At 38.5% G+C, this 22,664-nt stretch overlaps 1 protein-coding gene across 1 annotated transcript in view; it reads right to left on the minus strand.

Moving 5' to 3' along the window:
- Nucleotides 1-22,664, minus strand: part of ABTB3 (ankyrin repeat and BTB domain containing 3) — a 235,063-nt gene that overhangs the window by 55,949 nt on the left and 156,450 nt on the right. The window contains exons 3-4 of the mRNA XM_081330650.1: nucleotides 20,699-20,903; nucleotides 7,826-7,978 (exon numbers count right to left, since the gene is read on the minus strand). Of these exons, the coding sequence (XP_081186776.1) occupies nucleotides 7,826-7,978; nucleotides 20,699-20,903 (358 nt within the window). The remainder of the gene's footprint in view (nucleotides 1-7,825; nucleotides 7,979-20,698; nucleotides 20,904-22,664) is intronic.

Genomic DNA, 22,664 nt, shown 5'->3' on the forward strand with positions numbered 1-22,664 from the left:
CATCCTAGAAAAGTGGTAGCAGGGGAGGGGAATGAGCTGAACCGGTGGCAGCACCACACAAGCCTGAGCGAGAGACGGCTGGAGCTGCAGGGCTGTCAGGGCTCAGCAGAAGAGCCAGGATCAGTGCCTCTTTCCAGCTGATCGGTGCTTCTTCGGAGCTGTCAGGGCTCAGTGGAAGTGCCAGGATCAGTGCCAGGCTCCAGCTGGAGCTCGGCGTTGATCCCGGTGCTTCTGCTGAGCCCAGAAGAAGCGCAGATCAGCTGGAATGTTGCAGCATCTCCAGGGTCTTGTGATTTACATTCAGATGCTTGGCAACTGATTCATATTTATGACGGTCACTGTGTCCCAGGGTCATGTGAAGTGACCAAAACCTGCTGCAACTACCCAGTAGAGGGGGGGAAATAAAAACCAAACACCCCACCCCACCCCCGCTGCCAATGCTCAACAGAAAATGCTCACAACAATGAAAACCTCGGACAGGAGGAAGAGCGCCGCCGGGCAGGCAGGCAGGTGTCTTGCTTGACTATGGCTTGGGGGGCACTTTTTTCAGTGCCATTGTAACTTCGAACAGTCACTAAGCAAACTGTTGTAACTCGAGGACTACCTGTACTTCATCACTTTTTTCCTTTTTTTTTTTTTTGGTCATCAAGTTTTTGACATCTTGCTAGGCGACTGGTGGTACTCAGATGTTTCCATATCCTAAAAGTGGTACAATGGTTGAAAAGCTTGAAAAGCCCTGATCTAGGTCATAGTTATCCCAAAGGTGCTTTTTCACAAGACAACTGGACTTTCTTGTTTTCCTTTGAAGATATTTCACTTCTCATCCAAGAAGCTTCTTCAGCTCTAAAGCTTCTTGGATGAGAAGCGAAACATTTTCAAAGAAAAATAAGAAAGTCCAGTTGCCTCGTGAAAAAGCAACTTGGGGATGGGATCCAGCAATCATTTCATTGTTCCCTCTTCTTAAGCATGACTTTGGAAAGCCCTTGAGGCATCTTAACATTACTTTTGCACTTAATGGGGCACTCTTGCAGTTCTGCAGACTTCCTACAGTTTATCAAGGACTGTAATTTAGGGCCATTTTTTCTTTCCCTTTTTTTAGACGTTGTAAAATCATTTTGACTGTTCATGTAAAACTGTAACTGTGCAAATAGTTGCATAAGCACTTAATTGGTCTAATTAAATCATTGTCTTTAAAGTGATCTTTGTCTCCTTTTCTAAATAGCTACTTTAGCATCTTATCCCTGATCATTTTCAAAATTAGACAATTTATAATATTGGGATTTAGGAGTGCTTTTTACCTTAATCTGAATTCCTAGAGCCTACATTTTGTGATTATATAGTGCTAAATATAGTTGTGTACTGCCTTGAAATTTCACAGTCATTGGACATTTCCATACTATGAACAATTTTATCTTGTGAATCCTCACAAAGCTCTTTGAAACAGAATTGCAATTATTGTCAGTGTAAATTTCAGCCATCCTTGAAATGCAGATCATATCTATGTATGAAGGTTAGCTATGTTAGGGAAAGTGGATTGCAAAAATGTAAATAGAAGTGCTGAAGTCTGAAAATGGTTTCTTGGTTGCTCTCTGCCTTTAAAAAGCCTCTGTGACTTCCAAAGGTGAAATAACAGCATATAAGTTATTTTTTCAATAATTAAAACCATAATTGTGTGTATAGTATAGTACAGGCACCCCCAACCCCTGGTCCGTGGACCAGTACCAGGTCGTGGCATGCCAGCAACCGGTCCATACAAACAAGCAAAGCCCCATCTGTGGGATGCAGGCATCACACAAAAGCACACACCCTCTGGTCCACAGAAACACCTCTCTCCACCCCAGTGCCCAAAAGGTTGTGGACCTTTAGAACTAGGGAGAAGAAATATAATTTCTGAACAATCCATGCACATTGGGCACTCCAGCAATAAGATATTAATCTTATACTGAGGCGAATGGATAATACAGTGGAAGAAGCTGGTTTAAATCCAGATGTTGGGAGACAAGGTGAAACAACACTTCAACTAACAGGAAAAAGAATCACTTGCAAAGGCCACAGAATCACATCTATGCAATGCAAAGGATAACCAAATTTCAATATTGGCTTTGCCAGAGCAGAATGAACTGTAATAACAGGTCCAGAATCATAATGAAGAACTCCAAAAATTGTTATAAAAATATACACTGCCTCCAAAACTCTTATCCTATGAATTCCTATCATACATAAAAATAATTGATGCTTATATTATCAACCTCTGATACTGAAAAGAGTTAATTTAAAAACACCCTATTGTGTCAAATGCAGGAAACACTGATCTACAAATTTTAGGAAATTATCAACCTCCCAGATAAAATGTGTTAATTCTTACATATTTTGATTAGATGCATTTTAAAAACAGGTGGTAAAGGTGCTGGTTAGCTAAAGTTTTCAAGATATTTCACAATAAAGATTTATATACAGGCGAGTATATTTCCCTATAAGGGAAGGAGGCATCTAATGATCATGATGCCTCGTAACCTCTTGACAAAGTACGGTAGAACAATGAAAATGGTACCACATGGAAGTGTATAAATTTATCTTCACTTTAAGGCTAAAGATTATTACCTAACAGTAATTTATTGTTCTTTTATAGCAAGGTACATTTGTCTTGGTCAGATCTATTCATCATATAGTTACATCTGGTGGCTTGTGAAAGTGTCATTGCCTAACATTTCCAAGGAACAGTTGCATGATATTTTCCCTCAGAAGCCAAGATGCCTCAAAACTGTGTAAACAATGCAGAAATCTTCTGCTACCATCTTCTGTGGTGAGGTTACATTTGCATCTCAAAAGTGCAGTATGACAGCAGTGGTAAAAAAGGCATACCACCTATATTTTGGATGCAAAATAGGGGATCAGGACAAGAGTTGGGCCCCTCATTATTGTTGCATTACAAGTGCAACTTATCTCTGTCATTGGGTAAACAAGAAGAAAATGTCCATGTCTTTCCCAGTTCTAATAGTGTGGGAGGAACCCACCAATTCATAGTAGCCACTGATCTTTTCACATGGTTCCCCCAGTTGCAAAAGGGATCTCAAGAAAGAAGCAGACCATGGAATATCCAAACATTCCATCCGCACTGCATCCTATACCCCATGGTGATGACTTGCCAATTCCAGATACACCAGAATCTTACTCTCTAGATTCAGATGATGCTAAAGATGCAGCTGATCTATGGCTCTTGATGTCAGTGGACCCAAACTTTAGCCCACCGTATGCTCCTTCTGAACCACAACTAATTTCACAGAGTGAACTAAATGACCTGGTCAGTGATTTGGAATTGCCTAAGAGTAAGGCAGAGCGGTGGCTCAGTGGGTTAAGACGCTGAGCTTGTCGATCAGAAGGTCGGCAGTTTGGCAGGTCGAATCCCGAGTGCCGCGTATCAGAGTGAGCGCCTGTTACTCGTCCCAGCTTCTGCCAACCTAGCAGTTCGAAAGCACGTAAAAATGCAAGTAGAAAAATAGGGACCACTCCGGTGGGAAGGTAACAGCGTTCCGTGCGCCTTTGGCGTCTAGTCATGCCGGCCACATGACCACGGAGATGTCCTCGGACAAGCGCTGGCTCTTCAGCTTTGAAACGGAGATGAGCACCGGCCCCTAGAGTCGGAAACGACTAGCACGCACGTGCGGGGGAACCTTTACCTTTACCTTAAGGCAGAGCTATTAGGCTCCAGACCACAGGAGTCAAACTCGTCGCGTCATGTGACGTGTCAGGACGTATCGTGATTTTTTTTTTTTCATTGGCAGAGCTGGGGTGGGTGCGGCCTCCATATGATGCAACCAGGCCAAGGGCCAGCAGTTTGACAGCCCTGCTCCAGACAGTGGTGGGATTCAAATATGTGAACAACTGGTTCTCTGGGTGGATGTCACTTTTGGAAGTCCATTCTGGGCCTGGGCAACAAAAAATTAGCTACCGGTTCTGACAAAGTGGTGAGAAATGGCTGAATCCCATCACTGGCTCCAGATTACAACAGTGGGACCTCTTGCAGAGTTAAAAAGCATAAAAATGTTACAAGAAAAACCGATAAATTAATGCAAAGTTATGTTATTGGTATCAATAAAAAAATAAATTTATAATGATTGTTGTGGCACCATTCTCATTGCTTATCACATTTTGTAGAGAAGTTATACAGCATAATCGCACAACCCCCTCATAATTTTGAATTATTTTGATGCAGTTTTGATCTGAAGCTGTATCTTGGAAACTAGAGCTAATTCATACTCAGGACTTAATTTTCCTTTATTAGTGACCCAATTCTGATAAAATTTAGCTACTTTCATTTCTGAGGCTTTCTCATTGTAAAACAGTGAAATTAGGAGTCCGGGCAGTTCAAATGTATATATAGGTTTATTGTAAGCTTAAGCTCTTTATAAGAACCTGATGTACTAATGTCAAAGCAAATTGGGGGTAGATAAGAGTTAATGGAATTCAAGGTGGGCTGGACTTATATCTTTTGTGGGTATGAAATGACTCAAGACTAATGATACATTTGACCCCTCCCTCAGGGTCAGCCTAGTCATCTCTTACATATAGCAAACAATGGGCTTGCTTGACTGTGGTGGTCACTTTACTACTATGGTAGTCACTTTACAACCCCAGTGTTCACTTAATAACCACTGCAAAAAATCATAAAATTGGATCTGATCTTGTGATGACCTGCTTTATGACCATAGTGCCTTACAACTGTAATGACCAGGCTCTATTAAAGTTGTAAATCAAGGATTATTACAATGATTAATAGCAGCATAGCTATTATGATAGCAGATATTGCTGAAAAGGACTGAACTACTGTATATCAGGAACATAGAAAGGGAAATGAATAAAGCTTATGTTCATTGCTAGCAAAATTCTATATTGAAGGGTCAGAACTAACAATTTGAGTAGGTGTCTATAGGATAGGGCAACCAAGGCAAGCAACATGCAGCTAAGATAACATTTAGGTTAATTCTTACTATGACTATATTTGAGTTATACAGGGAAACTGCAACAGAATGAAAGCAAATTCTTATTATTGTTACGAGGCAAAGTGACCTACAAGATGATGCACATTTCATGCACTGGATTGCTTCCATACAATAATTTCCCAACTTAGTGCCTTCCAGATGCATTGAACATAATTTCTAATAAGCTAATACACCTAATACAGGCCAGTGCATAAAAGTTAAAGAAATATATTGGTATCTTGTTTCTTCTGGTAGGGCAAAACTGTTTGGGGAAGAAAATTATATTTGGGAAATGGGGTCTGCGGAAGGGGCCTCAGTTCACCACTCTTCTGCTATATTGATTCAATTCAGAAAGTCTTAAAACTGCATTTCAGGCTGGGCAATGAAACATAAGAATATCTAGACAAATTTCCTATCAAGTAAGTTTGCAAATCCTATTCATCCTCTGGAATCATCAGCAACAGAAGACTGCTGGGTTGTCAAGGAGTTTGTTTACAGCCACACGCTGGGGTGATATTTTTGTCCCTAATTATTGCAGCTCTCATGGCTGAAATTAGAGAATTAGTCAAAATTTGAGATGCGGACAAGGACACTCAAGGAGAAAAACATATGAACAGGATATTGAAACTATTTTGGAGAAACCTATATTGTTTTACTGTATTTTTTGGCTCTATATTATTTTACTTTATTACTCTTCCTTGTTTATTTAAATAAAGTAAGGTTATTAATGCTTTCTCTAAGTCAATTCAGCTTGCTCATTACATCTACCCAAACTAGACTCTCAGGAAGTAAGTTGTGGAAGGCATAAAAGGATCATGGACCTAAGTGTTTTTTCATAAATATATAACAATTATAGTCTACTCTCTTTCCATTCTTGAGTCATCCAACTACATGCCATTCTTAGAATCTAAACACCGATTTATCACCTTCAGATCCTACTAAATCACTGTGCTATCTGAGGCTTATGGTAGCATCATGGTAACTCCTCTACAGAATATTAAACAGCTCAAGACTTGGGTCTTCTTGGTCAATACCCAAGCATAGACAACTGCCAATCAGTAATCAGCCACCAGTGACAACTGTTTTGATCCAACCATTTGTGTCTAAATACAAACTTCTGTTCACCCAGTTAAGAGAAAAAAGATGAAAAAGAGAGGATATGCGCAAGCATGGTGGCAATTGTGTATTATTTTAAAACTGCTGGCAGGCAAGTATTACAACATTTGGACTTCTTTATCAAACCAGCATGCCTAAATAGGATAACAGCTAGAAGGGAAGAGCAAGAAACACAGATTGTGTCTTCAGAGCAAGGCAATGTTACATTCTTGATTGAGGAGTGGCACATCTCCCTTGAAACAGTTTCCTTTCATTTTGCAGAAAGAACAAAGAAACTTGGAATTTATTGCAATGTTCAGTCTCTAGCTACAACATCATCTGATCAGTGGGAGAGAAGTTAATCTCATTCTAGTAAAAGACCTGAATATGAATAAGGGATTTCTAGAATATGAACATGACACCAAGTTCTCATAAGTAATTGCATATATTAGGAATAAGCAAAAATCTGGCAAATTTCTGTTTATTCTACAGTAACCAGGGCTTTTTTTCTCATAGAACGCTCAGAACGGAGTTCCGGCACCTTTTTTGGGTGGAACCTTGTAGGGTAGGCAAGGCGGGTTGTATGACATGTGTGAGTTCCGGCACCTTTTTCTTTTACAAAAAAAGCACTGACTGTAACTGTGACTGCCCAATAAACAATAAAGAGTTTCAACTTTTTAACTGAAATATAAATAAAATCTGAGGTTGGCTATTTACTTAGCTTCAAAGTTCATCACTTATAAGATATGATGAAAAACACACTAACACCCGTAACCCAAACACCCACTTGTGGCATATATTAAGTCTTATGCTTTAAAACTTCATTAGAAAAAAAATTTTTAGCGTTGATACAAGAAAGGTTGAAATCTGCTAACATATACACAGTAGATGATCCTTTTCTCATATAGCGAAAGAAGATCTTGTAATTGACTGTGACGATCTTGACAAAAATATTCATGGATGTTTGGGGTTGAAATCACTGATCTCCAAAGAAGACCTCCAAACTGACATTTCTGTTTTCCTCTGAAGATATTCAGCAACCACATGATAATTCCTGCCTTGACAGATTCTTAATGCCAAACACCAAGTCATCTTGTGTAAGGGCGGGGTGGGTGAAATCTCTCAGAATGCAAAATACATCGACTTTTATGGTTTTTTTAAACTTTCACATATGTGAGAACCATGGCAACAGCCTTCTTTATAAAAGCCAACATATAAAATATATAGTGGCATTATGAAATTACGAGATGAAATGGTGCCTTTTATTTATTATATTAAAAATAAGCCAAACTGATAGCAACACTGCATCTTTTCAGAAAGAGACAGCACCATGAAAAGCAAAATCTTATAGCAGGATCTAAGTGGAAAAGGGCCCAGCTACAGCAAGGAAGAGGAAGAGAGCAATTTTACAGCCTTTGAAGCAGCAGCTCCAAATTTTGCAAACAGGCAGAATAAGCTTGAGCTAAATCAGATGAACATTTCAGTCTCTCGGAAGAGAAGAATAGCATCTGATAACAAATGAGAAAAACAAACAAGGATTCAAAGGGAAGGGCTTAAGGCTTGATCCAAGTAATCATGCAAGCATATCAGCCTCATAGATTCAGTTGCTGTATGGAAAGAAATGCATGTCATGAAATGGCTAAAAAATGTAAAGAGATTTAGATCTGCATATGCAATTGACCTCTTGTTCTGTGTTGTTACAGCATGACAATTTCTTTATCAAATAATGTCACTGCTTTGCACAGACTTACTTTAACTGCCGAGGTTCACAGTCAACTCCTGGAAGCAACAGCCGGGCTGCTTGCCGTACATCATCACTATCCACCGAGAAACTGCGACGGTGCCCTGCGTGAGCCAGAGCGACTCTTATCCATTCCATCAGAGGGGGCAGCACTATAAACGGCCTGCAAAGCAAAACAAAGAAGCAGGTTTCCCTGGGCAAATCACGATCTGCCCATGATTCTCAGACATGCTGAAAGCTCCTAACAACACAGTGAAGCAAATAGTGCAATAAATAGCAATGATAATGTATTGTTACATTACAATTATTATTACTATGGTCGGTTGCATGGTCAGCCAGATGTTTAGGCTGGATTTGGTATTTTTATCCACCTATCAAATCTTTCCCAAGGACCTGGGATTACTATAATTATTATTATATAGTGGGATAATACCAATAATTTATTCAACTCTCAATGACTCTGGTTATTATAAAATAATAGCATATGATTAAATTATTAAAAAGTATGGTTTTTCTTCTATGGAAGTTGGTTTCCTTTCCTTGTAATAACATTTCCCAAATGTTTGCACATGAGTCTCTGTTTTAGTTTCCAATCCATCTGTATTTCCTTTGGGATTTGCACACTTTTATTCCATACTAAGAAAAACTTAAATCCCACTCACAGTCAAAACAGCTACTCATTTTCTTTAAAGTCAGAGGGATAGTATTTATCAAAGCTTGTTTTTCAGATATAAACAAAGAACCAGAGTAATAGGATAGCCCCCTCCTTCCTCTCAACCAATCTGATAGAAAGAATGATGAAATATTTACTTTGAAAGGTGTGTGATGTTAACATAAATCTTAATATTCAGTGTCCTGAACACAACATGTCTGCCTGATACTAAAAATGCAATGACCTTGAGAAGTTATAATTCTTTCATGAATAATATTTTGCTTTTAAAGTTGCAGTCCACAGCAAGTACTTTGGAATAAAATAAATTTCAGAATGACAGCCACCAGTGGCGTAGCGTGGGTTGTCAGCACCCGGGGCAATTTGCGCCCCCTAACCCGGTGACGTCATGGCACCGCCGAAAAGACGCGCCCCGCAGCGGCGTAGACTTTCCAAGAAGAGTCGCGCGCATGCGGGATGCTTCCGGGTCCCTCTCGAGGGCGGCTGGGCGGGGCTCCGACCTGCAAGAGCCGCTGCATTCAAGCTCGCACATGAGCCCCGCTAAATAAAGCCACGCATGCGCACGAAGCTAGGCCAGCCAGCCGGCGGGTCCGTCTTCGCTCGGCCAAGCCTGCCGGGGCGCCTGCGGGGCGCTTGCGGTTGGCCTGAGCCTGGGCGGAGAGTTGGGCGCTTCTATTTATTTTATTCAGTTTATGTGGCCGCCCATCTCACCTGCCGGACTCGTTTCGCTTTGCAAGAAAGAGCAGCTCGAGAGCGGAGCCAAGCCGACTCTGTGCAGCCCTTGGGGCTCCCTGAGCAGCTCAGTGCGAGCGCGCCCCCCCAGATGTTGCGCCCGGTGCGGCCCGCCCCCCCTGCACCCCCCACGCTACGCCACTGACAGCCACTAGTTTCCTTTTTCGAAATTCAGCAGTCTCTTATTTTAATTCCAACACTGCAACCTGTCCTGCCTCTGGCAGAAGGACAAGACTTGCACTCTCTCATTAGAAATACAGGATTTGAGAGCAGGACAGAAAATACTAGAATTCAAAAGAAAGGCTTAGGGCTTGGTTTAGCTACTTAAAAGAGAGGCACACGTACATATCTTGCAGACTCCAAAAAGGCAGCTTATTAAACTCTGCCTATTCAGCCTGTGTGAAAAACATCTGGTGATATGGCATGTGAGTAATATATGATACACTCTGGGGATCACAATAAATATGTGATGACAAATGATGCAAAGAAAAGCAGCTGAATAGTTAGCAGCATAATCTGCAGTTAGAAATGTCCAGACTAATTATGAGCTGAGTCAATACCTCTTATTAGCTCACTCTCTAATTAATCATGCTTTAATTTCCTGCTGAAACTTAGCTAGTGAAGGCAAAGGCAATGACAGATGCAATAGGATTCACTGGTAAGAGCTGCATTGTAGGAGTTAAGTACTGTAGATACTACAGTATGCATTACTCAGAAAGGATTCCCGTACCAGAAATTTCTTAGCTGCATCACAATCTGTAACAGCCTTGGGAAATTTTGCTTTCCTGGACTTTCAAACTTTTTTTAAAAAAATGGACCAAAGTACCTCTATGAGATAAGTAGTGAAGAAATTTTGTTTAAATTATTTTATATGAAATTTGACCATTTCCAAGATACCAGGAAAGCAAGAATAATAGAAATGGCAAAATCCATATAGGCCAGTGTTTTTCAGCCTCAACAACTTTAGGTTATGTGTACTTCAACTCTTAGAAATGTTGATTATTGAAGTCCGCACATCTTAAAATTGCTGAGGTTGAGAAACACTTCAACAGGCACAAATATGTATGGAAGATTTGGACAAAAGGCAGGAAATAAGTCCAAGAAAGAAACACAATGGGGAAAGTTAGCCAGTGCTACTTTGCCAGTTTAATTAATTTAATTAGTTATGCTTTATTTTCTAAGGCGACTGTGAAGCTAAAATGAAAGATGGTGAATCAATAGCACATCTTATTATAAAAACAAAAAATATTTTAATTTGCTTTATGGTAATTAGCTACTTCTGTTTCCCAAGCTTATTTTAATAGCTTTCTTAAATCTTTTTTTAAACACTTGAAAGTTAAATTACAGCAAGAACCTGGGAAACAAAAATAAACAAATACAATAGTGAAAACATAGATAACAAGGTTATTGGATTCTGATTTCAATTTTTAAAGAATAATGCCTCCAAACTGTTGCTTTTAATTTATGTTTGTTGCAACTAAATTTAGTTGCAGAGGTGGGTGAAGACTGGATTTACAAAGGGGCTGCCATGAAAGAATTGTTTATTCACAAAAAGACTGCTGTATAGTAGTAGGAATGGCACCAAAATCTCCTTCACCAGAAGAACTAGCTCCAAAGATGCTATGTACAAATCTAGAGAAAATTTGAGAGGCTCCAAGACATTCCTGCAAATTTGTGAGATGCTACAGGCAGATGTGGCAAGTCACCTCCCTATGTGATTTAATTAATTAAAATAATCTTTAAAACAGTTAAGTGCAACAAGGTATCTAGTGGGCACAAAGGAAGTTCCCTAGGCCACATGTTACATGGGCTAGATCAAGTTTCCTCAGAGTGGTCAATGTTAACCCCCAAGGTTTGATTGGTCTAACTAAAGTGTGGGTGATTATTATCATTCTTGTTATTCACAGTAATATTAATTAAAATTATTTCCATGTAATGTTTGGTGTCATGAATAATCTGAAACTTCATGAAGGGGGTCAATGAGCTGAAGAATTTGGACACCTCCTGAGCTAGACTCACTCTTCTCCTTTGCAACACCTGCCTCGTTCTCACTAATCCATGTAAATAAGTTCTCTTTTACTATACAGGTAGTCTTCAATTTACAATGACAACTGAGCCCAAAATGTCCATTACTTAAGCAAGATGGTTGTTAAGTGAGTTTTGCCCCATTTTGCAATCTTTCTTGCCACAGTTGTTAAGTGACTCAGTGCAGTTGTTAAGTAAGTAACTGGTTGCTCAGTGAATCTGGCTTCCCCATTGACTTTGCTTGTCAGTAGGTTGCAAAAGGGGATCACATGATCCAGTCATAAATAGGCCAGTTGCCAAGCGTCAGAATTTTTATCTTGTGCCTGAGGGGATGCTGAAATGGTGAAAAATGTCCATAAGTCACTTTTTTCAGTTCCACTGTAACTTTGAACAGTCATTAAACAATTGTTGCAGGTCGAGAACTACCTGCCCTGCATATTTTGTCCCTGTTTTTTCCTGGTCTTGCCTACAGCACAATTAGCAAGAGATCCCTAATTTTCCAGTTTATTCATAGTGCACCTCTCACAGTGGCATTGCTGAGTGCTATGTCTGAGCTCATTTAAAATAAATTATACCATTTCTCAGTATGTGAGCCAACCTCTTCTCCATTCAAATCCTTTCACCGTTTCCCCCATCTTGGACATAATGGTTCATATACTGTATTACAAGATACTGTGGTTACTTTGGATTTAGTGTGATATGAATCACGTCTATAAATCAGGGTTTGGCATGCAACCTGACAAAAATCATTAAAATAAGAGCTATGATGGATTGCTGTGTTCTAGCATGATTAACATTAGTTAATACTCTTCTAGACTTTTCCACTATGGACTGTCATATTCAACTTCCCATAGTTATTCCTGTTTTCCACCATCTCCTACAGCCTTTAACTAGACTACATTTACAGTGCTGCAGATCACTTCCCATTCCAGAAGATTTCACTTCCAGAAATGGGAAGTCATTCCCAGATCTTTCAGAGGTGCCTATTCAAAGGAAGGAAGGAAGGAAGGAAGGAAGGAAGGAAGGAATATTGGTTTCAGGTAATATCAGCAAGAGAGTCAAACAACATAGAATGAAGCCCATATTTCAGTATTTTCTTCCAAGATTCAGAAATAGAAATTTTCTATTTGGGCAAACACTGAATAGCAATTCAGTGTGATACAGTGTGATATTTACTATCTCCTGACATCATTAAGAGATTTAAATTTTTTATTTTAAAGCTGCTTGGGCTAATAATAATTCTATAAATTTATTCGGAAGTAAAGAAAAAAAGAAATATGAGAATGCTAAGGAGTCAAAAACGTAACTCATATGTCTAATAGGGCCTGCAACTTGGGTGTCCTCCTGGATTCACGGCTCAGTTTAGAAGACCACATAGGAGCCGTGACCAGGGGGGCTTTTGCCCAGGTTTGCCTGGTGCGCCAGTTGCGGCCCTATCTGGACCGAGATGCCCTACGCATAGTCACTCATGCGCTCGTGACCTCCCGGTTAGACTACTGCAACGCTCTCTACATGGGGCTGCCCTTGAGGACCACTCGAAGGCTTCAGCTGGTGCAGAATTCAGCCGCGCGAGTTGTGATGGGAGTCTCCCGATACTCCCGTGTAACACCTCTCCTCCGCGAGCTGCATTGGCTTCCAGTTGCCCTCCGGGTGAGATTCAAGGTGCTGGTGATGACCTATAAAGCCCTACATGGCATGGGTCTGGATTATCTTAGGGAGCACCTGCTGCCAGCATCAACTTCCCATCGTCCTGTGCGCTCCCATAGAGAGGGCCTCCTTAGGGTGCCGCCGGTTAGGGAGTGCCGGCGGGTGATCCCCAGAGGGAGGGCATTTTCTGTGGGCGCGCCTGCCCTTTGGAATGATTTACCTGTGGAACTCTGGACCACCCCCGATCTGCGTTCATTTCGCCGGGACCTGAAAACCTGGCTTTTCGATCTATCAGGCCTGGACTGAAGGGGTTTTAGCTTTTTAATATTGTTTTAATTGTTGGGCTTTAATTAATTTAATTCATTTTAATTTTATATTATTTTTATATTGTCTTTTATATGCTACCCTGTAAACCGCCCTGAGTCCTTCGGGAATAGGGCGGTATAGAAAACTAATTAAATAAATAAATAAATAAATAATATGTTGGAGAGGCTGGTTGAACCTGGGGCTACATTAGCAAGACTGAATCAACAGGATTAAATCAAGTTTTTATTTTTATTTACAATTTTAAACTGCAAGGTTCATAACATGTGGTTTTCTTTCTTCAAAAGGTTTGGCTCACATAATCTGTAATCTATGTAATCTATTTGCAGATCTCAAACTACCTTTAAAACCAACATAAATTTTCCCCACCTTGTTCTCACCATTTGGAGATCCTAGATTTAGGGCACAGAGTTAAACTTCTAGAGAGCATCTTTAGTACACCCTTCCTCCCACTAAGAGGGATGTTTACAAAGTATGATCAAAGAAATCAAGATGGTGGCCTCAACAATGCAACTAAGTTCCATCCATTTTTATGTACACTGTACTTGGCCATTGTATCTTAACTTTTGTTTTGCCGTATCCTGTGGCTACCTCTGATTACTAAGCCTGGTCTTTTGCAGCTATTCAATCAATGCTGCTAGTTGCTGAGTTCACACCCTCCCACAATCACACTTTAGTGCTTTGTGAACAACAATTGACCCTCTCCTTGTCCTTTACAAAGACAGAAGCAGCAAAGCAAAAACAAACAACAATGTTCATTTCAGGAAGGTTTTAAAATGTCTTAGACCAATAAGTATTTCAAGGGAATAAATGTGCCTTTTTTCTCTTTTAATTCTCTTTTAATTCGCTTGGTCAGGTAGGCAGTTTGTCCAATGAAAAAGCCCTCGGCTATAAGAACAGGATGACTTTGCTTTGGTATGGTCTCTAGGGAAGGAGAAACATGAGTTTCAAAGGGTGATATGCAGATAGTTTGGGAGGATTTTTGAAGTTTGTGACTGCTGTAAGAACAATGAGAACATTGTGCAGTAAAGCTAAGCCATCAAATGAGAATGGCCAATTGAAAACCTTTTAAGATTATTCAGAAATACATATATTTTTATACAAGTTTGCAAAGTAATTTGCTTGTCTACTAAAGTAAAGCAAGAAGAGAATATGTTAAAAGAGATAAAAATAAAATTTCAACTCAACTTCTTGGCAATAATACAAAAGTGGTTTGTTACTCCCTTTCTCCACAATCCAGGTTTTTGGTAAAACTGTGGAATTTCCTGATATTCTCTTATCCAAGAATTACCTTGCTTAGGTACTTTGAGATTAAACAAGAATATTTAAGTCAGGGGTCTTCAAACTTGTCCCTTTTATGACTTGTGGACTTCAACTCCCAGAATTCCTCAGCCAGTCCACAAGTCATAAAAGGGCCAAGTTTGAAGACCCATGATTTATGTGCTGCTTTCTAGCTGGGTTAGAAGCCTATTGTACAAAGCAAATCAGAAGCATCCTATAGAGAAATTTTAAAAAATTGATGAACCACCTGCCTATATCAGATCACAGCAGGAGCAAATGTATCTCCATTCAGTCTCCAACATCTTCGGGATATTTGAGAAGGTCTTCTGTCTGACTGAGGGAGGATTTGCTACTAGTTAATGTAGGCAACATTGAAATAGATTTATCAATCCTGTGTCTTGGTATAAAGATATATATCAACCAGGTCTCTTTAAGACTTATGGACTTCGACCGTGGGATTTGAAGTCCACGGGTCTTAAAATTGCCAAGATTGGACAGCCTGGTATAAAGCATTTTCTAAGTTTATTTTGTCATGTTCTCATTTGCTTTCTAGGTAACTCTTTCTTTGCTGTCCCTGTGATCCCTTTTCTCTTTCATCTCTCCAAACCTTGTTTTAGTTTTCTTCTGCTCTTTTTCATTCTTTTTTCTCTCCAAGAATTTATTGGGAAATAGATGATTGTGGTGGTTAAGTATGGATGCGTTTGAAAGGCATAAGGACAGTGTCTCCTCTCCTTATTGTATATTTGTGTGTATTCATTAAAATGTCTAAGAAGAAGTTAGCCATTGCCAATATATTCACAGCATAAAAGTATTATATTTGTATGCATTATGTATACATCAGCTTCCCCCAACAGGTGCCTGCCAGATGTCTCACATTTTGGCTATGCAGCCCCAATACATCTGAAGAGAAAGCTGTCATGCATGTGGCTGTCTGTTTATCTCTCTCTGTCTCTCACTATCTTTATCTTCAGAACTCTCTCACCATGATTTGCTGATAATTAAATTTTCTCCCAACATTATTGCCCTTAAACTTCTGAACTTTCAACATCTTGTTCCCATATTTTACAGTGCATACTGTACTAGAGACTAAGGAACATCAACACAATAAATATACTTGCAATATATGTGAAGGCAGGCTTTACATGGAGTTGATCAATATTCAGCATGCTGCACACACTCTCATAAATTCCCTACACATTAACCCTTGAGCTGAAAATTAAAAGTCAGGGGGAAATTGAAGGGCAAAGATATTAAACCTCGAGCAGCAAATTTAAAGCCTGTAGAACAATAGGATTTTTTTGCACAAGGACTTTGGGGTTAGTCTCTAGAGAGAAAGTAATGTAGTTGCCTTGTAAAATTAACCCTGATAAAGAAACTATTAAAATACATTTTCATTGAGACATTAATAGGAAAAGAGTTCTATAGAATGAGTTATGTGATAAAAGATTTTGTTGATCCAGTTATCTCTGTGGAAAGGCAAAGACACCTAAAATCTACATACCCCACCCAAACTCTAAGACAGGACATAATAGGATTAACCCACAGATGCCAAAGGGGCACACTCAGACTCAGGTCAAAGTACATGACACAGGAAATACAAAGCCTCAAACAGGAACAGGAAACAACTTCAAGAGTTCCAGAGGGTATAAAAACCCACTCCCTACATGTGCTCTCTCTCTTTTCTTCTAGAGCCATCTTTCTGTCTGGTTCTCTTTTTCAATAAACTACAACCTTCTTTCTAAAGCAGTCGCCATGTTGTTTATTCCTGGCTTGGACTGGGCCTTGATGAAGACTTTTCCCTCAACATCTCATAAAAGGTGGCTGAGGGCTTTCAGAAGAACAATGAATAAGCAAACAGATATATACTAGGCTCTTTAAAGAACCTTTATCTTCTTTTCAGGGATATTTGCTATATTATCATGTTGGAGTCATAATAAAAATACATCATTTGATTGACAAAATACATCATTTGATTGACAAAAATAATCAATATATTACTAAAATTCTCCTCTGTGATTATCTATTTGTAACCTTTAATTGCCCAAAGCAATGCATCATAGGGAACAGTTCTTGAATCAAAATACCTCAAATATGCTAACTTAAAGAATGTGTACAAAACCCAGAACCCATTACTCCTGTGGAATTGAAATTTCAGGGACCTTCAACTCTATTGTATTTGCAAACTTTTGACTGCTGCAGTTCTGCCACAATCAGCTACAGTCACATGATTGTGATTTTCAATGCTCCCTACAGACAAAGTCAATGGGGAAGCAGACAGGAAGTCAGAAGTCACTTCCACTCCCACTTTTTTTTTTTTTGCCATGGTCATTTTGTTTATCTCTTTAGCAATAGCAATAGCACTCAGATTTACATACCTCTTCACAGTGCTTTAGACCCCTCTCTAATCAGTTTACAGAGTCAGCATATTGCCCCCAACAATCTGGGTCCTCATTTCAGTGACCTCAGAAGAATGGAAGGCAGAGTCAACCTTAAGACGGTGAGGATTGAACTGCTGGCAATTGGCAGAATTAGCCTGCAATACTGCATTCTAACCACTGAGCTACTATGTCTCTCCACTGTGCTGCCATGGCTCTAGGTAATTAAATATTTTTAGGTAATTGAATATTAATAAAGGATGACCCAATAGTCATAACGTGTCTAGTTTTAGTTCAAAGTGAGTACTAATGTTCCTAGGAATGAATGCTTACTGTTACTTGACTTTAAAAAAATCTCTGTTCCACTGAAGAAATATTATAAAACAGGTTTTCAGTGAGCAGATTAAGATTGAATTCATTTACCTTTCAAAAGAATCTATTTGGTGATCTGGGGTGCCTGGTTGCCCAGAGGAAATGATTAGACTCCTTGGTTGAAAGTTTATATAATAAGATCAACGGAATGATAAAAATGTTTCAGACTGCATTTCTAACCATCCCTGTTTTTGCTTACATATTAGGAAAAATATTTTAAAATTACATGATTTTTATCAATTTGTATTAAAGCTCTGCAAATCCTCTCTGCTTGAATGCATTTTTTTTGTCTTTCCATTATTAATTGAATGGAAATGAGAAACATGCACAAAGTTGGAAGAAAGTAAGAGATTAAATATCCTGAGACTAGTTAATCCATATAAAGTAAACTGTAAGTGAAATCACAGAGAACAGGAAATTTCCACACTAGCATTTTGCCGCAGCACCTTTCAAAAAGAAAGAATGTGTACCAAGCACTGATTGTTCACTAAGATTACATTGTTCTACTTTTAACTTTTCCATGGGGCTAATAATAGACTGATAACAAATTGCAGAATTAAGAATCAAATTGAGAACATTAATTGTGGGGAAATGTCACACAAGATTCTAGATCAGGTGTGTTCAACATAAAGCTCAGGGCCCAAATAACACTATAATGTGATTTATATACATTAACTATATTAGATATTTTATATGCACCCCAAGACAATTCCTCTTCCCTCAATGCAACCCAAACAATCCAAAAGATTGGACACCCATGTTGTAGAAGCTTTTATGAGGGATTCAGCATTAATTATCAAGGGTTGTAAATAAGAGAGGTTGGGCTTCAGGCTGTACACCATGGGCATGCAAACTAAGTCCAAGCATTTCCCTATAAGAACTTCAGGACACTCAAGCACTGGACATAGAAAAGAATGGAATAGTGTACAAACCAATCAATTACCAAGGCAAAGGAGCAACAGAATCATTAACAGTTTCGCGGGAAATACCTATGGAGATTCTCAGTCATCCAGGTCATGACTGTCCCAAAGATGCTTTTTCAAAAGGCAACTGGACTTTGTTTTTCCTGGGAAGATGTTTTGCTTATCATCCAAGAAGCTTTTTAAGGACCATTGGGATTGGGGAAAAGGAAACTCAGACAAGGAACATTTTACATGAACTTGTTATATCCCTCAGATGTTATTGGCATCACCAACCAGGAGATGCAGATGTGCATCTTTCACATTCAATCTTCAGAACTTAAATATAGGAGTAACTCAAAATACTCCTCTATAGGATGAAACAGAAAAGCAACCCACATATGGAAAGCAACCATACTAGCAGCTCTACTGAACTTTGATGCTGGTGATGAGACATTGCCCTGTCTTCTTCCCCTCCCTCCCTCCCTCCCCCCCTTCCTAATATAAAAGCAAGTAATATAAAGCTAAAAACAATTCCTTCTTGTAAACATCCCCCCCAAAAAAAATAAAAGAAAGAAATGAACTGTTCAGAAAGGAAAGTGCTAGCAGTAAATCATATGCTAGAAATAATGATATCTTTTTGGAAAAACTAAAACACAAAAGGAACTTTTGAAAGTACTAATAGAAACCACTTTAACCAATCATATTTGTGAGGCTGCATGAGAACTGAAGCTAAAAAGAAAAGCATTAAAAAGAGATCTGGGCCACTCCAGATTTTCGTTGCTGAAGACCAAGGCACATCTGATTAAGTGGCAGAAGGAATCTTTGCTCTTTCCAAATCAACCACAAGTTCCTGGCAACCATACAGAAAGCTTATTCTGGCTTTAACCGCATTACCACAGTTCCTAAAGTGGTTTTCCAGGGAAAGGGAATTTGTCAAATAGGTTTAAGAAGGAACAGACCTTCCTCTGGTTTTAATATAGTTCCAATTACTTCATAACTGCTAAAATTGTAATAATGTGCAGAGAAATATAACTAGATTATGGAATAAGGTTGCTGTCTGTCATTCTTTTTAACTTACCTGGCCAGAATTTTTTTGGGGGGTGGGTGGGTGGGAAATAAAATTGATATAAAAATAGAGGAGGCAATTTGAAAATAAAATATGTGTAGATTAAATGTTAATCTTTTCACACCATTCCTGTGTCCTCTACATTACTTAGTATACTTTACTATCACTAAATATATACAGTAGTAGATAGTAACGGTATACTGATGTTCAATGTACTATGTTAGTATTAACTTTTCTTATCTGGAGTATTATTCTGAGATTGTTGGGATGACCACTTTTCATAAAAGGTACTATTCAATACTATGTATTACTACAGTATGTTTACTGAGGTCTAACTACTTATCTTCTGTTTTGGGGGTAGCAGGAGGCAGCAAAGAAGAAGGGGAAGTAATTTAATTTCTGGAATACAACTATACATCAATGAAAAGAAGAAACAAAAAGAGTGCCTAGTGTCATGGATTCACAAAACTGCAAGGGTGAGCAAGAAACCAACTCTAGCTGGTTTAAAGTAAGCAAGTGGGAATCCACCAATTTGATGGTCCCATATACAACCCAGGAAGAAGTTACATCAAGGCATTGTAGAGAACTTCAAGAAGGAGGCCATCATTTTGATATTCTCACGTGTTAAAATAGAAAAAAACATACCAAGAAATAAAGAGGCAAAATTACTAAGTAATTAGGAAAGTTTCACTGGATGGTTTTCAATAGATCCTTTAAAGGCACAATAATAGATTCTTTTAAGTGAGAAAAAAGAAATCCCAGCAGAAAACATATATTTGGAACAGTTCTGCTGAATGAACAAATTTGGCTATGGGCATCATAGATTTGAATCTAGAGATATAATCAGAAAAAATTATGAATGATGAACTTGTTCAATGTCACTTCTGTGTTTCAACAGACTTTATTAGCTATCTGCTGCTCTCATGACACTTATTCTTTTGATGATGACTCTTATTCAGGTGCCATTCTCAAATTACAGATGCAGAAGTCCATTAAATTTGTAAAAAATATACATTTAAGACCAAACCTTTTAAACCTATTAAATTGCAAACAGATCTAATATGTTTCCTTTCCACTACAGAGACTCAGCCAAGTAACCAAATATATATAGAAAAGATCACTCCAATAGAGACATCTGGAACCAATCAGCAGCCTGTGTAGCCACTTGGTGTCATTCTTGATATATTCTGTATCAGCCACAGAGAACTTTATGGCAAACAAAGTGTATTCCAGCAAGAAGAAGCAACTCCAACCAAAATAGTTGGAGTCAAGAAACCTACAGTACTTAGCAGCATTTGGTAACTACTATATTTACTTAAAAGACTAGATTTTCTTTCTAAATGATGATGTATCCTTAAAATGAAAGGATTGTGGTAGAGTTACTAAGAGTATATTATTTAATTAATCTTTTTTAAAATAACCTTAAGACAAGTGTGTTGGGTAAATACAGTAATTAAGAAATTGTGGATCCATTCAATATAAACATTACCTTTCTGTCTGTAATGTGACTTTGGAAGGCTCCACATTGGGGTTCTCCCATTCCATTTGTGGGCAGTGCATAAAATAACACAGGGTGTACAAGGCCTCCGGTTCCCAGTACAGTGACCCCTGCCGGTGATGCAAGGGTGTCGTGTTGCCATGTTGCTTTGCACTGAGCGGCTGGAGGTGGTGCATTGCCCGAGACACCAGGTCACCTGAAAAGGAGAAAACAAGTCACTAAGTGGCTTTTCTTATTCTACTTCAAGTAGAGCCTTCCTTCTTGGTAATCACTGATCATGACATATATAAAAGCAGAGAGTGCATGAACTGCATGAAAGTTACAGCTTGAGATTTATTAAGAAGCAGAAACACTATCCTATTATTGTGGTTGGTCACATAGTCAGCCAGATGTCTAGATTGGATTTAGCATTATTGTCCACCTGTTGAGTCCTCCTCAAGGACCTAAGATAAGTAATTGTTGTTTGTGGTATGAAAGTTATTATGGCAGGATGTAATTGTTCTAAGTAAAGTTGCCTTATGCAAATTGACTGATGATGATTTTTCCAATGCCAACGGTGTTCAAGATCATTGTTTCAATTTATATGCCACCAATTCCCAACAAGTCTGGGTGGCTCAAAAGTAAAATAAATAAATAAATAAATAAACAATAAAATAATACACTAAGAGGCAAAAATAAGAAAATAAGAGATAGCAAAGGTGACAAGAGCTGGATAGAAACAATAAACAAAAACACATAATGCAAGGGGGCATAACTCAGCCTTGCCAAAGTCCTGGGTAAAGAGACAAGTTTTCAAGGTCTTTCAAAACAACAGTAGGATATCCCTCACTCCACCACAAATATAAAAAAGACATTTGTTGTTCTGCCCCAGCCCTTGATTGCATCATTCAGAACATGGAAAGGTACTCCAGAAGCATCTCAGCAGGTAATGGCATTGGCTGAATTTATTTGAACTTACAATCTTGTATCTCCCAGAGATGAGACGTACGTGGTGGCCAGTCTCCTGGGGTTCCAGAAAACCCGATTCTGTACCCAGGCAATGTCAAATCTTAAGAGAGGTTGAGGTTAGGGTGTTAGTGGACACTCTGCTGTGTGTTTTCTTTACATTTTCAGTTTTCTTGTTCAGATTATTATATTTTGGTGTTATATTTTTAATTCATTTAATTGTACATTCAAATATGTTGCAAATTACTCAGAGTCTTTTGGAGTGGTGACTATAATAAATCTAAATAACAACAATATTTCAATACAAGAAAGCAATGACAGTGGCAGAAAACCTCTACACTGTTGCTGGAAAAACCTGTACAATTGTGTTGAGATAGTCACTAAAGGTGCCCCAACTCAAAAAAGACTTGTACCTTTTGTCTTTGTTTTCCACTTAGGAAACAATCCTTTTCTCTACAATGGATTAACCCAAACTTTTCCCAACTTGATGTTCTTCTGGCTATGTAAACCTGAAAGGTTTGGACTAGGACATTCTGGGAAACTGTGGAATAGATTATATCTAGATAACATATCATTTATTGCTGCAGAATTATGCTTTACAATAGCCATCTTAAATTAGGGCTCTTAGAAAAAATTGGATTTTAATTTCTAGTATTCTCTAGCTTGCATTGAAAGATGAGAAATTGCTTTAATACACATAGATTATTTATAATGATAATAATTATGATTTGATTATCTATGATGCTAAATATAATTCAATGATATTTTTAAAATGGAGACATAGTTACCCCTAAATAGAACTTCCTTTGGTTCTAAATACCTTCACCTATCTATTGCCAAGAATGACTTAAAAATATATTATTCTGGGATTAATTAAATAGCATTATTCTTAATCAATCTGTTATCAGTTAGTTTTCGGATCCAATTGAAAATGTTGTTTTTGCCTTGAAATCCAAATCTCCTTAGATCTAGATAGATAGCTATTTTAGGTTAACCTGTATGTCATCTCCTC

This window comes from Vipera berus (genome assembly GCF_964194415.1).
Source record: "Vipera berus genome assembly, chromosome: 6".
NCBI classification, from domain to species: Eukaryota; Metazoa; Chordata; class Lepidosauria; order Squamata; family Viperidae; genus Vipera; species Vipera berus.